This window comes from Elephantulus edwardii, unplaced genomic scaffold (genome assembly GCF_000299155.1).
Source record: "Elephantulus edwardii isolate Elephantulus edwardi_28Jun2011 unplaced genomic scaffold, EleEdw1.0 scaffold00073, whole genome shotgun sequence".
In the NCBI taxonomy this organism is placed as follows: Eukaryota; Metazoa; Chordata; class Mammalia; order Macroscelidea; family Macroscelididae; genus Elephantulus; species Elephantulus edwardii.
In genome coordinates, this window is record NW_006399823.1 from 13,636,729 (window position 1) to 13,655,797 (window position 19,069).

The 19,069-nt window shown below is 36.5% G+C and overlaps 1 protein-coding gene across 12 annotated transcripts in view; it reads left to right on the top strand.

Moving 5' to 3' along the window:
- Positions 1 to 19,069, top strand: part of PARD3 (par-3 family cell polarity regulator) — an 869,174-nt gene that overhangs the window by 465,914 nt on the left and 384,191 nt on the right. For all 12 annotated transcript variants that reach the window (XM_006888934.1, XM_006888940.1, XM_006888941.1 and 9 more), the window contains 2 exons: positions 12,109 to 12,200; positions 14,542 to 14,625. In XM_006888934.1, coding sequence (XP_006888996.1) covers positions 12,109 to 12,200; positions 14,542 to 14,625 — 176 coding nt within the window. The remainder of the gene's footprint in view (positions 1 to 12,108; positions 12,201 to 14,541; positions 14,626 to 19,069) is intronic.

Consider the following 19,069-nt stretch of genomic DNA (forward strand, 5'->3'; position numbering starts at 1 on the left):
ACTTCATGGGAATTGGTTTTACAACATTGATGTTATTGATAGAGACAGTTCCCTTAAAAGGGAGCTCATAAAAGTCAGGTATGGCCATTCTCACGTGGTGTTTGCTCTTTTAAAACCTAGCTAGATCTATATGCTAGGAATATGCACTAAAGAAATCAGAGTCGTGATGCAAACAGATATGTGCACACCCATGTTTTGGAAGCAGGAGTGGCATCCACTTCCTAAATAACATACTTCCAGAAACCCTATGAACTTTGATAAATGCCAATTAATTGTAGAGGGACTTCAAGCCTTTTGTTCATTGGGTTGCTATGAGTCGTGCTTAACTTGAAGGCAACAACAACACTATCACAGTATGTTTACTGAAGCATTAACAATAGAAAATAGTAGAGAAATGGAAGTAGAGCAACTTCCCATCAACAGATGAATAGGACTATAAAGAAAGTAATAAATAGACTCCTCTCAGTGCTAAGCATCATCTTTAAGTACCACAGCAATGATTATCACATGCTTAAAATATCAACAAAATAGGGACATCAGTTGTCCAAAATAAAGGTCAATGTATACCGAATACAAAGAAAATGCTTCCGTAAAAACGAGTTTGCAGGGCACTAACTGAAGTTGATAGCAGCTCCAGTGAGTGAGAATGTGCAAACCACAATCAAAATCTAGTCAAGGTCACTCACACTCTAAGTCGCTTAAGCTATTTTAGATCACTTCAAAACCTTCATCGGTCCCTGTCTCCAATGGTTCCTCCCACGTATCGGCAAAACAACCAATGGGACTGCAATCCCATGTGAAACTCTCAAATAAGTTGACGATTAAAATTAATTGTATCTGATTATTTTCTAATTATACTTAATGCATGTATCAATTATAAATAGTAGTTTTATAAATTATGTAAGTAGATTTATATTTTTAACTTAGGTATTATTGTCATGACAAGAGTCCAGAATGAAAGCTGCATAGTGGAGTGTACTGGGGTGGGGGGGTGACTGTATAACAATGAATTTTTTTTTTCATTTTTTCAAAGAAAAAAGCAAACTGAGAGGAGGGGTGGGCAGGGAGGAAAGTGTGTAATGAATGGAAATCCAAAGTTTCTGTAAACTTTCATGAAAAAACCTTATCAGATATTAATGCAGATCCAATCTAGTCTACATTTAATATATATACATACATTGTTGTTGTTGTATACTGTAGAGTCAGAACTGACCCCTAGCTGACCCTCCAGAGGGTTCACCGAGGCAGTTAATCATAAGAAAGGAGATGGCCCATCTTTCTCCCACAGAGCAGCTGGTAGCCTCGAACCACATGCCTTCAGAATTGCCACACAGCGTCTTGCCTGCCACTAGGACACCAGAGCTCCCTATACATCCGTGGTAATATTTAATATAGAATTAACACAGCAAATGTAAAAAAATGGAAATATTAATATTTATCTGGCATGAAAAGTTTTAATTTAGTATTCTGTTGTGCAGGACACAGTGCTCTATATATGCAAATAAAGGAGGTTCTAAGCACATTCAAAGGACACAAAGTTCAGCTTTGTTTATTGTGCAAAATATGCTTTTGTTTTACAACAATGAATGTGTTTCTAAATTCATCTTCCAAAAAAGCAACAAAGGGCATTTATCAGACCATAATATTTATATTTTATTAGGATATTTACATATCTTCATGTATAGAAATGGAACAACTCCTCAAGGTAATAAATTATGAATATTTAGAATAAAATTATATAAATGGATGTTATTTTACATTTACCTTCAGACTGACTTTCTTTTAGGAAATTGATGTTATTATGACTCACAAAACAAACTTGCTCAGTGAGAAGCGGTCCGATTATTACATCAATTATGTATATATCTTCTAATGTGAGAGTAGAGCAACTCCACAAAGAAATAAAATGTACATTTTATAAATTTTGAATCTGATAACGACTGTATTTCCTTTTCCATTCTGATCAATAGAGTATAAGCTCAGATTCAGTTCTCTTTCACTGACCACACAAGAATGTACCAGTGGTACCATAATCATGTGACCTGTGATACACCTGATCCTGTATAAAACAAGCCAACAGGCATCTTCAATTGAGATTGCCCTCGTATCTGTATCACTGTTTGTAATCTTTCTTACCTCCATCATGTGTCAGTAGTAATACAATGAACTGCAAAGAGTTCTCCAATCAACAATATACAACATTGACATGAAGGAAATTATTTCTGCATACTTTGTAAGTTGTATTTATTTTGACAATCACAGACTTGAAGAACAAAATTAAACATCCCACTTCTTTCTAACTTGCTGTGAAAAGAATAAGCAGGTATGTTTAAGCACTGCAATCAATGTGCTCCTTAGAAGCAATGATGGTGAGACTTCATCCCACATATTTAGGAGGGGCGGAAGAATCCAGTCCTTCGAAAAGGTCTTGATGCATGGAGAAGGACAGGGTCAGCAAAGGAGGGAAAAAAAGTGAATGAGACATGGTGACAAAGTGACTGTAACAATAGATTTAGACACAAAAAAATATTGTGACAATGGTTCAAGATTAAATGGCTTTGATCTCTTGCATGTAAGGATAGCTTTTAATCAGAGTCAACTTGAATGAATTTGATAACAAGAGTTTTTCAAACATAAATTGTTGTGTGAACATCCAAATTTAAATGTAAATGTTACTTTCTTTTTTTTAGTAAGTAAACCAGCATAAAATAAAAATTTTATTTCTTTTTTATTATTTAGTATTGTTTGTCCTTGGAAGTTTTTAAACTTTTTTTTTCCCCTAAAAAAAAAAAAGAGAGAGTATTCTTGTTCTGGTAGAATATATGAAATATTCTATACATTTCCTACTTTTAATTTTTGGGAAGATTGCAATAGATTTATTTCCAACTGTGAAGCCCCTTCCCCCAGGTGTTTTCAATTGTTTTTCACATATGATGGGAAATTACTTTTCCCTGGTGATTTGACCAATTAATCAAGTAGACACAACATTAACACAAAAGCCTTCTGGAATCCTATTTGTGATACTTAGGAGACCTGGAAGCAGGTTCTGCCCCGCTCCCCCCTGTATTATTTTCTGCGTTGTGTAAACCAAAGTAAAAAGTGGTTTAATTCATGTTGTCAACATCCAAATAAATATTTTCTCTCAGACACTACAGCTCATTAATAGTTAGCATGTCTCTCATTACATTAAGAAAATCATAGAATGCTCTGGAAAGTGTGAAAAAGACCATCTAGCTGAGCATATTTTTTGTAGTAATAGAATTGAACCAATTAAAATATTTTACTCTGTGAAGAATAATAAGCAAAACACTTGAGGAAACATACTGTAAACTTGTTTATTTGTTTAAGAAGCTGCAATAAGAACTTTGATTTTCTTTTGTGTTTCCTAAACATAGAAATTAAAATCAAGGAGGCAGGACATTTCAGTAGAAAAGTATCATTTCAATTTTTAGAAAAGTTTCTTTTTTAAATTTGTTGTTATTTCCTGAAATTACAGGCTTTTCTGTCAAGTAGTAATGTCCAAATTTCTTAGACTTTTTTTTTAGACTTTTTAAAATGGAGAGTTTGAGTGTCGATTTTAGATTGCCTACTTTGCAGGAACTTAGAGCACAATGTGGGCAATGTGGTCTTCCACTCCATGTACATACAGCAGAGAAACCAGTTACACAATTTGTGCTCTTTTTTTTCCATGTAAAATACACATGATTAATTACAAAAATTAGATACATTATTTTAATAACAAATACTGTACTGTTTGGAGGTAGCATTTAGTTAAGTTGCTGAATCTTCCCTCTTTTAAAATCTGTGAATATAATTAAGATATTTAATACTCTGATAGCAGGGAGGGGATGTTATTGATTACTGCTGAGTCCATTCAGACTTATAACCCTTACTCTCACAGTTGGTGAATCAGTTACAACTAATAGCGGATTCTCCTTCTGGTTTCCAAAGCTTCATTGGTGGAGATTGACGATCTTTCTCTTAAAGAGTGAATGGGGATTCGAACCACCAGAGAAGCACATTCTTTGGGTTAGCAGTGCAGCTCTCTGTGGACTGCACCTCCAGAGCTCCCCAAGACTCCTTACAACCCCATGCCGAGTGGAGAGCTACCCTGTAGGGTTTGCCAAGTATGTTCTTCATGGAAGCAGATTGCCAGGCCTTTCCCCTGCTGAGCCCTTTGGTGTGCTTCTACCTTTAAGTTTTTAGTTCATAGCTGAATGCTTGCTTGTTGGACCAAAAAACCCAAACCAACTGTTGAATTAACTCAGACTCCTAGCAACTATGTTGGGCTAAGTGGAATTGACCCTTAGGATTTTTAAGGCTTTAATCTTTAAAGATCATTACTCTTTAATTTTTTTTTCTTGGTCCACCGTTCCTTCTTCAAGAGAAAAATGGTCAATCTCCATCCATGTGACTTATGGCTTTGGAAACCAAATGGCGGATCTGCTAAGAGTTAGAACTGATTCACCCACTATGAGATTAAGGATTCTAAGTCTGAACTGACTCAGCAGTACTCAATGACATTCCTCCCTGCTATTTGAATATCACATATCTTAAAGATTAAATCTTTTATCTTTAATTTTCCAGACAGCTAGTGGGTTTGAACTTCTAGTTAGCAACTGAATGTTTTCACTGCTATGCCACCCACCAAGACATCTCACCAGAGCTCTTGGGGAGGGGTTGAGTAGAACCTGGTTCTTTTCAAAATTAGAATAATTAGGTATTTAGCCAAATGTAGTTTTCTTGACTATGTGTCGGTTAATGATTTTTAGAATGTATCATTTGTTGCCACCATGAGTGGTTTTATTTCCAACTGAAGTCTAGCCTTCATATTGTTAGTATTATAGAAGGAGGTAAGAATGTCTAAATTGTTGAAGAGCTGGCATAGCACTTTTATTCACCCTTGTCTGCTAGACATTTCTACTTGGTCCCAAACCTATCCTTCCTATCCTATCCAAGCCTGGGCTTCTAAAATATTAATACTCACTTTTTCTTTCTCTTCTTTGAGTATTTGAACCTTCTGTTTTTTAAAAAGGAAACTCTGGTTACCAGGTTAAGGTAAGGAGTGTTGCAGCCAACCCAAGGGACACCTAGCTGTAGTCTACCATCTGCTCCTTTGCAGAAAGATAAGTAGACTCCTCCCGTGTGGTTTATTGCCTCTGAAAACCCCCTGTACAGTCAGCTGTGAGTTGGTTATGTCTCAAGAGTACACAACAATCTTTTAAACATTTCCCTTAAATCAATATAATATGGTGGGCAAAGGATTCATAAAATGTGTTCCCTTTCTGAGAACTTAAACTTTGTCAGGCTCTTTTTCACGGTATTTGCACAGTGCATGGAAAGAATGTCTCTAATTTACAAATTTCTGGTGGGCTGGGAAAGTATCTGACAAGTGGATTTACTTCTGGAGTTTTGTTTTGGGTCATGAGACTTTAAAGCCAGGACAGCTGGGGCAATGACTTCAAGTCTCTTTCCTTGAACCTGAGCTGCCAGCTGGGGCTCCAAGAAAATAGCTCCTAAACAAGTACAATTATCATATGAACGCTATTCCTCTTAAAGAGGAAAGTGGTGTATGGTTTCTAGCCGAGTATGCTGGCCCCGTATCCTTCAGAATGACTCTGAGCCTGGTGTCAAGTGGCCTGTAAAGGTTTTGTGAGTCTGAATGTGTTTAGCTGGATGTATGAAGACCCTCCCATTCCTACATGATCATTGTAGATAAAAATAATAACTCAAAACACTGTAAAGGTGCATTTTGAGAAAGGAAGATGATTGAGTTGTCAGAAAATAAGCCCTAGCTTATGATCATAAATGGTGACTATACATGTGGCCCTTGCAGCCTGGAAGAAACAGGAATCAAAGCAACTTCTACTGTGAAAAGAGAAGATAGACAGGATCAGTCTCAACAGAACAAGGCCAGGACCTACTGTGAAATTTGATACATTGAACAGTTATGACTGAAGGCCAGATGCATTGTGGGTAGCACAGACAAAGCTGTCTGGGGAAGACGTGTGGACAGAATGCTTCTTAGTAACGAGGATGGCCAGACATTGTCTCACACACTTTGTGCGTGTTATCAGAAGGAACCAACCCCTCTAGAAGGGCTGCATGCTTGGTAGAGAGTCGGTGAGAAGAGGGCCCTCCCCAGGGTGGATCAGGACACTGGCTGTGGCAGTAAGCTTAACTACAGCAGTGGCTGTGAGGATGGTGCAAGACTGCAGAGGGCTCTGTTCCCTTGAGAGTCTCCAGGTTAGAGTTGATTTAACAGCAGATACAACAACACAAAACAGCTAAAATGAAAATTTGCAGACTTTATTCTACACTTATCCTGGAACTCTTATCCTGGTATTTTCTTCAGAGACATCACCTTTCAATGTGTGCCATCATGTTTGGGGTATTTTTGTTGTTGCTGTTGTGTGTTTTTGTTTGTTTTGTTTTTCTGGAGTTAATGACTTACATATATTTAACTTTTGCTGCTTTGCCTATATTCATATCTTTAATTTTCCTCTCTTCTCTTTCATGGAGCTATGGTGGCTTAGTTGCACTGGCAACCCGACAGCATGAAGTTCAAATCCCCTAGCTGTTCTATAGGAGAAAGATGGGTACTTTTCTCCTGTGTGATTAACTGCCTCTGAAAAAGAGTCAGCTATGAGTTGGTACTGACCCAGTGATATGTAACAACATCATCAACATATTCTTGGCCCGTCCTACCAAAATTCTTGTTTCCCGAATGCTCACCAATGTCCTATAAGTTATTAATCTCATTTTTCCCTCATAGAGATGACTTCCTCAGCCTCTTTTTCCTCCTGCTTCAGGCTGTATTGGTTCCTGCTTTCCAAGGCTGCCCTGTCACCTTCTCCATTTTGGAACTTTCTTTGGTATTAGCTACCATTTAGTTTGCTGGCTCCTATGGCTTCCTTTTTCTTGGTTTACTTTCTCATTTTTCTGGAGCGTGTTCAAGAAAGAGCAATGATATCAGTTTGAAGGCTTAAAAAAAAAAGAGCTGTATAAGAAAGTGTGCCTTTTTTAAAATTTTATTATTTTTGTGTGAGTGTACTGTCAAATCAGATCTGACTGGTACAGGAGGAGACTGCCCCTCCTTCCCTGGCAGAGCATCTGGTGGATTTGACCCGTGCGCCTCTGGGATTGTAGTTGCAGCTTCTTGCCACTAGGCCACCAGAGCTCCCCTAAGAAAGTGTGCCTTGCATAACTGAAACTTCATTGACTTTTTCAGCTTCCATATTTAAATTTTTTGTTTGGTTTTCATTTGTAATTCTACAGTGAATTTTTTCCCCTCAATATTAAAGATAATTCTTTATCTAGCAAATATAATGTTATTGTTATCATAGAGCATTTCTGGCCTACTACTAATCATACAAGTGCCAACCATCTGACAGTGAGTAAACCAAATCACTATTCCTGAGAGAGATTTTCCGATGGCTCTCTTATATTTCTATATATCTTAAGAGTAAAAAAAAAAAAAAGAGTAGAGGCTCTGACTAGATTTGCCTTGGACTCTCTTTTCAAGGATGAGTATATAGGAAACACCTTTGGAAAATAAAGATGCTTTCCAAAGCAATGGATAGGTATATGTACTGTCCTTTAAAGATTAGAATCCTCTTAGCACAGGGGTCCATTGTGTGTGCTAGTGTCTCCTAGTTCTAGTCACATCAACCTGTGGCAATTTTGACTAGAAGACCAGAAGAAAGTAATAAACAATTCTTTGTCCTTAACTGAGGAGTGTTGAATTTTGTGTGGCAATTTGAAACTATGGCAAGCTAGTATGTGAGCTTTCCAGTCAAATAAAACTTTGAGCCTTTCAGAGATCTTGACATCTACTTCGTTTTCAAAATGTCTAAAATCAGAAACAATAGCTTCCTATCAGTTAATGACTGGTGGGCATTCTCCTCTTCTGAAGTGTGCTGTTATATGTTGTAGAGTCAGAAGTGACCCATAGTGACTGTTCAGTGCGTTTGCAGGGCCAGTAAATCAGATAAGAGGGTATCTCTTCCACAGAGCAGCTCGTGGATTTGAACCAGGTGTCTGTAGGTTGGCAGCACAGCTCCTTACCACTAGGCCACCAGAGCTCTCGTATTTACAGCCCCTGAAAACTCACTGGAGGGACAACTATGGGTTGATTCCAACCTGACTGCAATCAGCAATATCATTCCAGGAACATTTCATAATAAAATGACTTTGAATACAGCAAAACACAATACATTTTTGGGGTATTATGCAAGTTTCTAAAATATAGATGATATATTTTATATTTCATTAGCAGTATTTTTTCTATTTAGTTGTGTTGCTAAACAGAATGAGTGAATTATTATATGTATTCTTAAAATGCTTTGTAAATAGGTGTCATTTTCTGAAAATACTCACTGGGTTGTGTTTTATATATAGTGTCCTTATTATTTAGCTCTCTTTTTAAAATATAATGGACTAATAGTCTTTGAACAATTACTTTGTGTTATGCTTATAATATGGATTCTATCTCTTAATTCTCTCAATAGTCCTAAAAGGGGAGATGATGAGATTGTCCTCATTTTCAGCAGAAAGGGGAGAAATATAGAAAGGATGTAGAGCTTCCCTGAGACTGTGAGTTAAGAAACAGTTGGACTGGTTTTCAGATGAGTCTTTTAAGCTCTCAAGCCCAAATTCTTAACCATTACACTCTCCTATAAAATGGGGAGAAGGGAAAGGGGAAAAAAATACTAATTTACCTAGAAATTCATTAGTACTGTCTAAGGACTTTCCTAAATGGATTAAAGCTCAACATCAAGAAAAAGAAGATTCTCACCGCTGGGCCAGTTGTCAGCATCGTTATAGGTGAAGAAGAGATTGAGATTGTTAACTTCTTCCATTTGCTTGGCTCCATAATCAAACTCTTGTACCAACAGCCAGGAAATCAAAATTGCATTGGGAAAATGTGCTACCAAGGACCTCTTCATAGCACTGAAAAGCAATGATGTCATTTTAGAGACTAAGGTACACGTAATCCAAGCCATGGTCTCCACAATCACTTTCTATGCATCAGAGAGCTGGACATTGACTAAGGATGGCAGAAGGAGAATTGATGCCTTTGAATTGTGGTTCTGGAAAAGATGATTGAATATAACACGAACTGCTAAGAGAACAAACATGCCTGACCTGGAGAGGGTGAAACCAAGCTGCTCCTTGGAGGCAAGGATTTTGAAGCTTTGTCTCAAATACTTTGGGCATATTGTGAGGAGGAACCAATCCTTGGAGAAGCACATCATTCTTGGAAAGGTGGAGAGACCTCACAAGAGAGGAAGACCCTGGATAAGATTAATTGACTCAATGACTGGGGTAGTGGGGTAGGTATGACACAAACAATGAAGTTGGCTTAGCATAGGAACAGAGTTCAGAGGTGTTGTACTATGTCACTTTGAGTCACAAGGATTGTTGTTGTTGTTAGAAACAATCAACTACTTATAGTGACCCCATGAATAACAGATCTGAACCTTGCCTATTTGAAATATATTAATAAGCTCAATTTGGTATGTAATATATAATTCAATATATATAGATAACTTTTTAGTCCCCATTTAAAAAATAGTAGGAAAAAATAAAGCAATATATGAACTGATAGTTACACATCCAAAAGTTGGGGAAATTCTAAGTTGTGGTTCCCACAGCAACTGCCGCTCAGCCTCAGGGCTTTGAATGTTGCAGTCCAAACTGAACACCATATGCAGCTCTGTCAAATAATATTGTACATGCTCTTGGGGAACCTGCAAATGGCTACTGTGGGAACAATGAGTGTGGAAATTATCAGTTCCTATTTTATCACTGTAGTTTGAGGCATTTCATTTATGCAGCTATTTCACAGTGCAACAAAGACGTTTCAACTGGTTATATGTCTTGGTAGTATTACGTTGATGTTTAAATTATTAATGCAACCTGAAACAAAATGTCATTGACTTGTGATATTATTGTCATGTTTTGCTTCTGATTTATATACTGTCATGTTTGTTCTCTTCTCCAACCCCCATTCCCAGTAGAAAAGCATCGTTTGAGGAGGTCTTGTTTTGCATTCACAAATGTAGCTCTTAGGCAGGTTCAAGATGCTGGTTAACCTTTGAAATGTACTACGTGCTGGTGTTTAAGAGAGATAGATGACTAAGAAGTGCATATTAGAGCCTCTCAACACAAGGGATCATCAATCTTCAAGTAGCCTGGCTTCATGCGGTGAATGGCCATCCAGAATGCACTGAGCTTATCTATCTACCAGTCATGGAAAACTCAGGACATTTGGCTTCTTATTTTGGTATCTTCTTAGAGGAAATGTCAATTGGGCATTACCAACAGCTCTGCCTTGCCTTAATATCTCTTCTGTAATTTAATATACTGTCTGACACTGTGTCCCAAACCTCTAACCTTTTTTCATTATTTTGTTGATTGATGACTCTGTTGTTAAAATACAAATTTCTATTCTAGATCTCTTAGAGACATGATTAAAAACACAGTGTTTAGCTCAGGTAATTTAATAAGTTTCTCATGTAATATCAGCCAACAAGTTTATGTAGCAAAAGAGAGAATCCTAATAAATTACACATATTGTAAGAAGAAATTATTCACAGAAACTTTTAAGAAAGAAATGAATTTATATTAGTGTGTTAGAAGCCTTATTACCCTAGCGATTCCTTGCAGTGATTTTACTTTAATTAGCAAACAAATAGTGGCAGTACCTACTAAATGCCAGAACCTGTAGATCCAAGGGAAAATGCAAAAGGGTTGCTTCTTGGCCATTGTGTTTTCAGAATCTTAAGTATTTTAAAGTATTCTAATTTCATTAACATGACCACTGTTTTCCGTCAGGCATGTTTATTATTATCCAAATAATCTTTAAAAAGTCAGCGTAAATATTAGGAAACTAATGAGGAAACAATGGCTAGGATTATAATGTAAGACACATTCTTAGGTATGCGCTTATTTTTCTGAACAACCACATTCATTCCATATGCCTATTTTCAAATCCTGGTATACTTTTGCAAGGGCTGTAACAGATTTTGTTTTATTTTTTTAAAAAATAATATCTTGTAAAAGACTACAAGGGCAGTTTTGTTCATGCTTCTGTTTGTGCCTTTACCTGCCGTTGGCCCTTTATAAACAGAAGTAAACAGTAATGTTTCTTTCTGTTGTTTTAATTGTGATTTTAATGAAAGTGTACAAAAAAGATTGAGTTTGCATGCAGGCATTCATTCGTTCATTATTGAACATTTTCCTCCTTCTCCCTTCGCCAGTCCACTTTGCTTGGCAAAAATCACAGTAATTTATGAACCAAAAGGCTCAAAAATCATAGCTTTTGAATAATTTCCAACTCATGATGATCCATGAGTGGCAGAATAGGTTAAATGATCAATCACTAAGTGCCTTGAGCTTCAAGTCCTCCCAGAGACTCTCAGTAAGAAAGAGCTGATGATCTATGTCTGGAACTTACACTATTGAATACTCAGTGGAGCACCTTTCCCCTCTGATGCACAGAGTGCACCTCCTTGAGTACCTTGACAGACACCCCTAAATAGTCAAATAACTATATGAAATTTCACAGAAAGAAGGAAATTAGGTGGGAAATGTTATGCAAAAGGATGCGTGCTCCTTTTGCTAAGTGGTGGTTGTAGAGACCTGAGGAACTGACAACGAACATTGTGAAGATGTTGCTAAATGTCAAAACTTGTAATGGTCTCTGCAGTCTTGTTTGAAATCCAGGTCACTAATGAATTTTGAGCATGCATCCTTAACTTCACATATATTTACTAATATATCATCACTTTTCAGTAACACCTGTAATTACTTCATGAACATACACAAAATATTAAATTGCCATGTGAAAAAATGAACACAAATCGATACTTGCTTCTTTTTAAATTCATTCTAATGTTTTCCTAATCCCAGTATTCTCTTGTTTATATTGTGGGGCATACAACATAAGCTTTAAAATAAAGCTTTTTTATACACACACATTAGTCGCCTTCCCTGGGTGAAAGGCCTTGTTAGCATGATCATCCCTTTTACGACTTGTGTTTTATTTCATTCCATTTTACATCATAGCAGTAAACATTTCTCTTTGTATTGTGCCATCTCTAGGATGAAGATGGGGCAGAAGAAGACAACAGTCGTGTTGAGCCAGTTGGACATGCTGACACCGGTTTGGAGAATATACCCAACTTTTCTCTGGAGTAAGTTACTGATGGGTTTAATCAGCTCTGTAATATCTGTGTAGCGTCACTGATAGCAGCAAGTACTTGAAAAGCATATGGCATGAGAATGTTTGTGTTTAGTGAAAACACATGCCTCGTGTGGGTTTGTTTTCCCCAAGAGCATCTTTCATCGATTGAGTTAGTTATGTAATGTACAAAGTATAGCATGGAACTTCACAGGTACCTGTCCTGAGTTTCATGCTTTGACAAATACTATTAAATCAGAATATTAAATAATATTTGATTTAATGTGTTTGCCGTGTTTAACAGCACTGTGAACACTGTTTGCAGATTGCTTTTGTATGTAAGTATTTTGGTCATTTGTTTCTCACCTTTACTCAAAAGAAATCATAGGCATAGTTGAAATAATAGTTGGATCATATAAGCGATAGTTAAATTATATTTATTGATATATATATCTACACACACACACATATAATAATAATTTTAAGAACTAGAATTTTTCAGCATGTTTGAAGACAAAATTAGAGGGTACTATTTAAGAGACTCTGAACATGATTTTTAATAGGAAAGGTCAAAAATGTTTTTCCTACTTCAGCAGAACTTTATAGTTAGTTGAGTCTTGGCATTTTAAAATGGAAGATGTTCTTAGGACTTCTTCCTTTGGTAAGTCAGAGCAGAAGGCAATTAATTTTTTCCCTTTTAGGTGGAAGAGTCTAGATATTAACATTTATATTTGTAACTCTGTCTTCACTTGGTCTTTCAAAAGATAGCTCTAAGATTTTTTTCAGTAAGATTAGACAGAGTCCAAAATTATATGCTATTTGCCTTTCTTGCACTCTTATATACCTGCATTGAAGACATGCTTGTCTTTGCAGAATGGCTTTTAGAAAGACAACAGATGGAAATAAATTTAAAATTATTACAGTATTCTTAATTAACAAATCAATGATTAAATAGGTGTTTAAATGATATTAAAAGTATTTTAAATAGGATGCTTCAAAGCTAATGAGAATACAAAACATCTCAAATGTGTTACTTTAGTAAATATTTAGACAGAATGGCAAAATTTTCTATTATCCTAATTAGTGTATGTGATCCAATATAGGCAAGTCCTTTCCTCTTTTACCTGCTTGTTTGTAATGGTATTTAGCTTCTGTATTATATAAGCAGTGTATTCACAGTATATAGAAAAACTCCTAGGGTTTTTTTAAAAGAAATATAACTAAAGAATTAGTTTTGCATTCAAATATGTTTTACATTAGAATATGTTTTGCATTATGTATCATAAAATTGGTAATACAGTCTAACATATTAATTTCTCATTATCCAGATTGATTTAAATAGATATTTAATGGAATTCTTATTTTAAAATATAGAGAAGTACTGCTTTGATCTCCACTGCAGAATAAACAGTAAAAGACTATACAGCAAACAAGTGAGCAAACAAACCAGAAAGTCACCAGCCAACTGCTGTCAACTCAATTTTGATTCATTAGGATTTTACTTAAATGCTTTGAAAAATTTATTTACCAAATGACCAACTTAGACCAATTTTTATTAAACCTAACTTTATTAATAGAACAAATTCAGTGAAATGATTTGATAAACATATAGTGAATGTTGTGCCCCTTGCATTGGGCTCCTTAATTATGTTATAGAAGTGATGTGTGTTACTTCCTGTCATTGAAGTAATTTTGTGCCTTTAAATTTCAATTATAATAATGTCTGTGAGAATTAATTGATTGTCAGTACATGTGCATTCGCTTTGAGAAAGAGGCTTCATAGCCCACCCTTGCAGATCTCTCAATTTGTACCCAGTAATGAAGGGGTTCATCTCTAGACTGCCTCTGAGAGGTGACAACTCTGACCTCACTGGATGGTTGGACATATCAAATAATGTGACATGAGTATAGTAGCGCATTCTAAATTACAGCGTGCTAGGTAGCTACAAGAACTTTATTCGGTTAATCTGACATAACATTACTTCCAGTATTGGGAATGGCAACATTTCCATAGAAAGATGTAAATTTTCCTTACAAAATGTATTATATTGCCCCGAGTATGGTCCAAGAGAAATGGTCTGTGAGATTTTTAATGTAGTTGTTTCTGATGATTGCTCCCCCTCCATGCCCTCAGACTAGTGTTCAGGTATGTAGTGTTTAATGTTGCCTCATCCCCATGCTTATATTCCAGAATGTGTTATGTATATGCGTGTGTGCTTGGTGGGATTTTCGTGTTCTCCTCTGTTGTTTGTTATGTGTGTCCGTGCTGTCGTGGTCTTTTGGTTTTGTTTTGTTTCGATTTTGGTTTGTTTACAGTACATGTTCATGCTCCCTCATTCATCATTGTCTCACAGTGATATGGTAAAGCTCGTACAAGTCCCCAACGATGGCGGGCCTCTGGGAATCCATGTAGTGCCTTTCAGTGCTCGTGGCGGCAGGTAACGTATCTTGGAGGTTTTTAATTGAATCATAATTGAAGTGTTTTTATCATCATGTATGCTCAGCTCGAATGTGGTGGTGCTTTAGCATATGCTCAACAGAGAACATTTTCATGTAAGGGCAATTGCTGCATCATTCTTACATAGACATCTCATCACCAAAAAGTCCTTGGGATGATGTGCAGCAACACTAAGTACCCATGCATTTGAATGATCCTACTGTGCTCATTGTTCATCACATTCTTGCAAATGTTTGCCTTTGCCATAAATGGATGACAGACTTCTCCAGCTGGATTTAGAATGTTAACTAGTGCTGCAAATCATTTTCCAGAGTTAACCAATGAAAATGAGCTAATTGACTTAGGGAAAGATTCATTTTTTAATATCTATGTAATATCTATGTATATTCCCTAAGACTCTTTATGGTTATGTTTAAAACTTTAAAAAGTAGGTAAATTTTCTCCCCTACCATGTGGCCCCTTCTCTTAACCTCTGCACACTTACATGTTACAATTGAAACTCTTTAATAATCCTGATTTTACTAAACACCCTATATATCTGTAAAAATGTTGAGTGCTGTATATGCTGTCATAGACCTTTTCTGTGAAGTATCCATTGTGTTTTTTCTTTCAACATATTTAGGCACCATGACATGTTTCTCAATGTATTTTAGCTTTGCTTATATTATCAACAGCAAGCCAAGTGGATGTATATTGACATTTTTCTCTTGGTACTTAAACCTACTTACTTAGCAAACTAAAATTTCATCTCATCTTCTCCTATTTACATACCTAACACTTACCTGGTGAGATATATTTCTGACATAGTTGGCTTTCTAATTTTTCACTTCTTTTTTCTCTGTTTTATTTTTTCATTTTAACTTCCTGTGCTCAGGCATAGGAGTAGAGAAGGCTAGACATTAACCACAGACGAGTGAGAACTTAGAACATAGTTAATACTGTCATGGAGGAATGAAAAACATCCAGTGTGTTGTAAAAGACAGATGTAGTATCAACTGCAGATATGTAATTAAATTTTCTTTTTACTAAATGTTTAACCAGTTGTACTACCTTCCTGGTATATGTCAGTGGCTGTGGTGAGGCCAGTTGTCATCTGTTTGGTAAAGCACCTGCTTTATGTAATGTCCTGTAACTGAAATTGTGATTTATTTAGAACTGCTGGAGCTAGAGGCTTGGCAGTGTGTGGTATAATGAGAAATGCACCTTGAACTTTTGACTGTAGTTAGATTCACAATCTTTTTTTCTTCTTTTTAATTTTTATACCTTGGCAAAGTGTTAAAATTTTGTTTAAAAAGCTTTACCTTAAACAAGTTAGTTCTTTCCAAATAATCATGAGCTTTATTTCCTTTTGAAAATATACCTTTAAATCATCTCAGAGGTTTAACTTTTCCATTCTTTTAAATAGTAAACAAAGATAAAATAGTATGCAGGGGTTGTAATTTCACAATATTAATTTGTCTTTAACCAATGAGATTTAATTGTGAATTCCTCAGCTTTAGTCTAACTTTCCAATTAGAAATTTTATTTTCTATCCTTTATTATCCATTGTCTTACATCAATGTGAAAAGTTATTAGGGTGAAATAAATACTGTCTTACATCAATGTGAAAAGTTATTAGGGTGAAATAAATACATGAAGAGTTTGATGCACAAGAAAATTTAGATAGGAAAAGAAATTTACTAGGAAGATTAATTTAAAAGTACTAATAACTCAACTCAGTTGCTGGCTCCAGTGGCTTTTTCTTTTGACATGTGAAATTTGTTCTTCAGAAAAAGATAAGTTGCTCAATTTTTCTGAACCTGAGTCCTTTTTAGTACTGTTTTCCCCCCCTGTTTTGATACTTAATAAGGGAAACTGTGTAAGGTTTCTACATACGGGACAAAGAGATTTAAGAAAAATGAATTCCTTTTTATTGTTTTTGGGTTACAACCAACTCATAGCTGACCATTTACAGACTTTTCAGAGACTGTAAATCACACGGGAGGAGATTACTCCTCTTTCCCCTGTGAAGAAGCAGCTTGTGGGTCCTAACTGTCTTCCTTTGAGTTTGAAGCACAGTTCCTCACCCACTAGGCCACCATAGCTCCCTTGGCTTCCATCACATATCACCAGATTTCATATTGGGAAACATGAAAAATTTATTTTGCTTTTGCTCAGCATCTGTGTTTCATCTCCAGATAGAGCTAAGTTAGTAACATTAGGGTGATGCTGAGAGAGGGAGGGAGGGAAAGAAAGGAGAGAGAGAGAGAGAGAGAGAGAGAGAGAGAGAGAGAGAGAGAGAGAAAACGAGAGAGAGAGAACGACCATGCGGGCAAGCAAGAGAGTGAGCACAGACTGTAAAAATGAGTCTTTGGAAGCTCACAGACACCTGTCCCCCTGGTTCTCAGGAAAATGTGTGGAAGTAGCTTTCTCTTCATTTCCGTTAAGATAACCAATCCAAACACTTGAAAAACTGCCGTTGAGTCAGTTCCAACCCGTAACAACCCTTCTTGGGCTTTCCGAGGCTGTAATTATGGTAGAAGTAGACTGTCCATCCTTCTCCTTTCGAACTGCAAGTAGATTGACACTGCTGGAGGGGTGCAGACTTGGTGTTCGCAGCCCAGCTTGTTAAAGATTGAGAGCACCCTTCCAAGCCCTTGCTGTATGGCAAATCCATGTCAGGTGCTAGGAAACAGTCATGAACAGGACACGGTCTCACTCCAGATATTTGCTGCCTAGGTGGAGTGATAGCTGAGAAATCACACAATATAATAACATGATAAATGTTGATATATAACAGGTATTCTGTGAGCTGATAGAGGAAGGACTGGTAAGCCAGGCTGGCTTGTTTGGGAAGATGATTTTAAATGTGATGACAGCTTGTAAAGGGAGCGGCTTCAGCTCCTTGGTGGCTGCAACAGCAAATGAAGCAGCACAGCACAGAAGAAAGGAAGGAATTAAGTGGAACTCATGAAGAAGTTCACCTTTATGTGGTGGAAATAAAGAATGCATGTGCATGGTCTGTAAGTTGGAATGTCTCAGAGCAACTTTCTGTATGCAAAAATCCACTCAGACCATGGCATTGTGAAGTCCCAGCTCTGGAGATGTAACTCTTTGAGGTGCGCTTATTTTTATGAAAGTGACAGACACATGTTGGTGTTGCCTTCTCATTGAGATCTTAAAAGATAAAGCATCTGTAAAAAATAAGGAACAATGGGAATTAGGCTCTCTAACGGGAAATAGCAAGATGCAGAACACCTCACATCAAATGTAATTCAGGAAAGCAGTAATTTAAACTTGTGAAATTACTATTAGAGGCATTTTAGATCCTTGTAATTATTATTGTGACCTGATTCATAAGGAAGTTTTTTTTCTATGTAAGAATCCTTCTAGGTCTACTAAAAAGGGCTATTTGTTGAATGTCTATCGTTGATTAGTGTCATCTGTGACAATTAGTAGTATTTTCTCATGCCTTTACCCCTCCTTGAATGGTCACCTCTAGGTGATCTAGAAATAAGAAAAATACGTGATAACAAAGTGGTGTTATCTTCCTCTTGTTGCTGTGAGTGTTTTGAGATTTTTGTGTGTATGATCCTCCCCCCTTCAAAATGCTCTTCTTGTCTTATATTGAAAAATAATTTTAATGAATCCCCATCTGGGACTCTTTATTCATACTGTTTCATTACCTTGATGTCAATTTTCACTTAATATATGTGGTTTCATTTCCTTCTGATTTAAATGTCAAATATAACCTTCTTATGTAAATCACAAATGCTACTATTTTCAGAAAGGTTATGTAGGAAAACTGTAAATTTTCTTTAAGAAAAAAAATATATGTTGTTAGGTGCCTTGGAGTTACTGTGACTCCTAGCTACCCTATGAACAACGGATCTGAACGTTGCCCTATCCTATGTCGTCCTTACCATCTCTGATATCCCATTGATACATTCACTGTCAGTCTGTCTTGTGAAGGATCTTACTCTCTTTTGCTGACTCTCCACCTTTCCAATCATAATGTTCTTTTCCAAAGTCTTACCTTTCTTATCAACTTGCCCAAAGTATGTGAGACAAAGTTGTACCACATGGCTCGAAGGCATACTTTGGTTGCATTTTCTCCAATGCATTTTTATTTACTCTCTTGGCAGTCCATGAGATATTCAGTACTTGCTACTGGAATCTAGTCCAAAGTCACTGCTCAGTTAAAATTATAATAAAGTAGTATTATCTCCCTTTTGTTGCTGTAAGCATTTTGAGGTTTTTGTGTGTTTGATTCCCCCCTGCCCCCTTCAAAGTTCTCTTTTATATTGAAAAATAAAATTAATCCCCATCTGGGACTCTTTATTCATACTGTTTCATTAACTTGATGTCAGTTTTCACTAATGGGATAAATAGTTCCCATGACTCTTCTTCATGGTAGCCTAGGTAAGGAGCTGTGCTGTCAACCT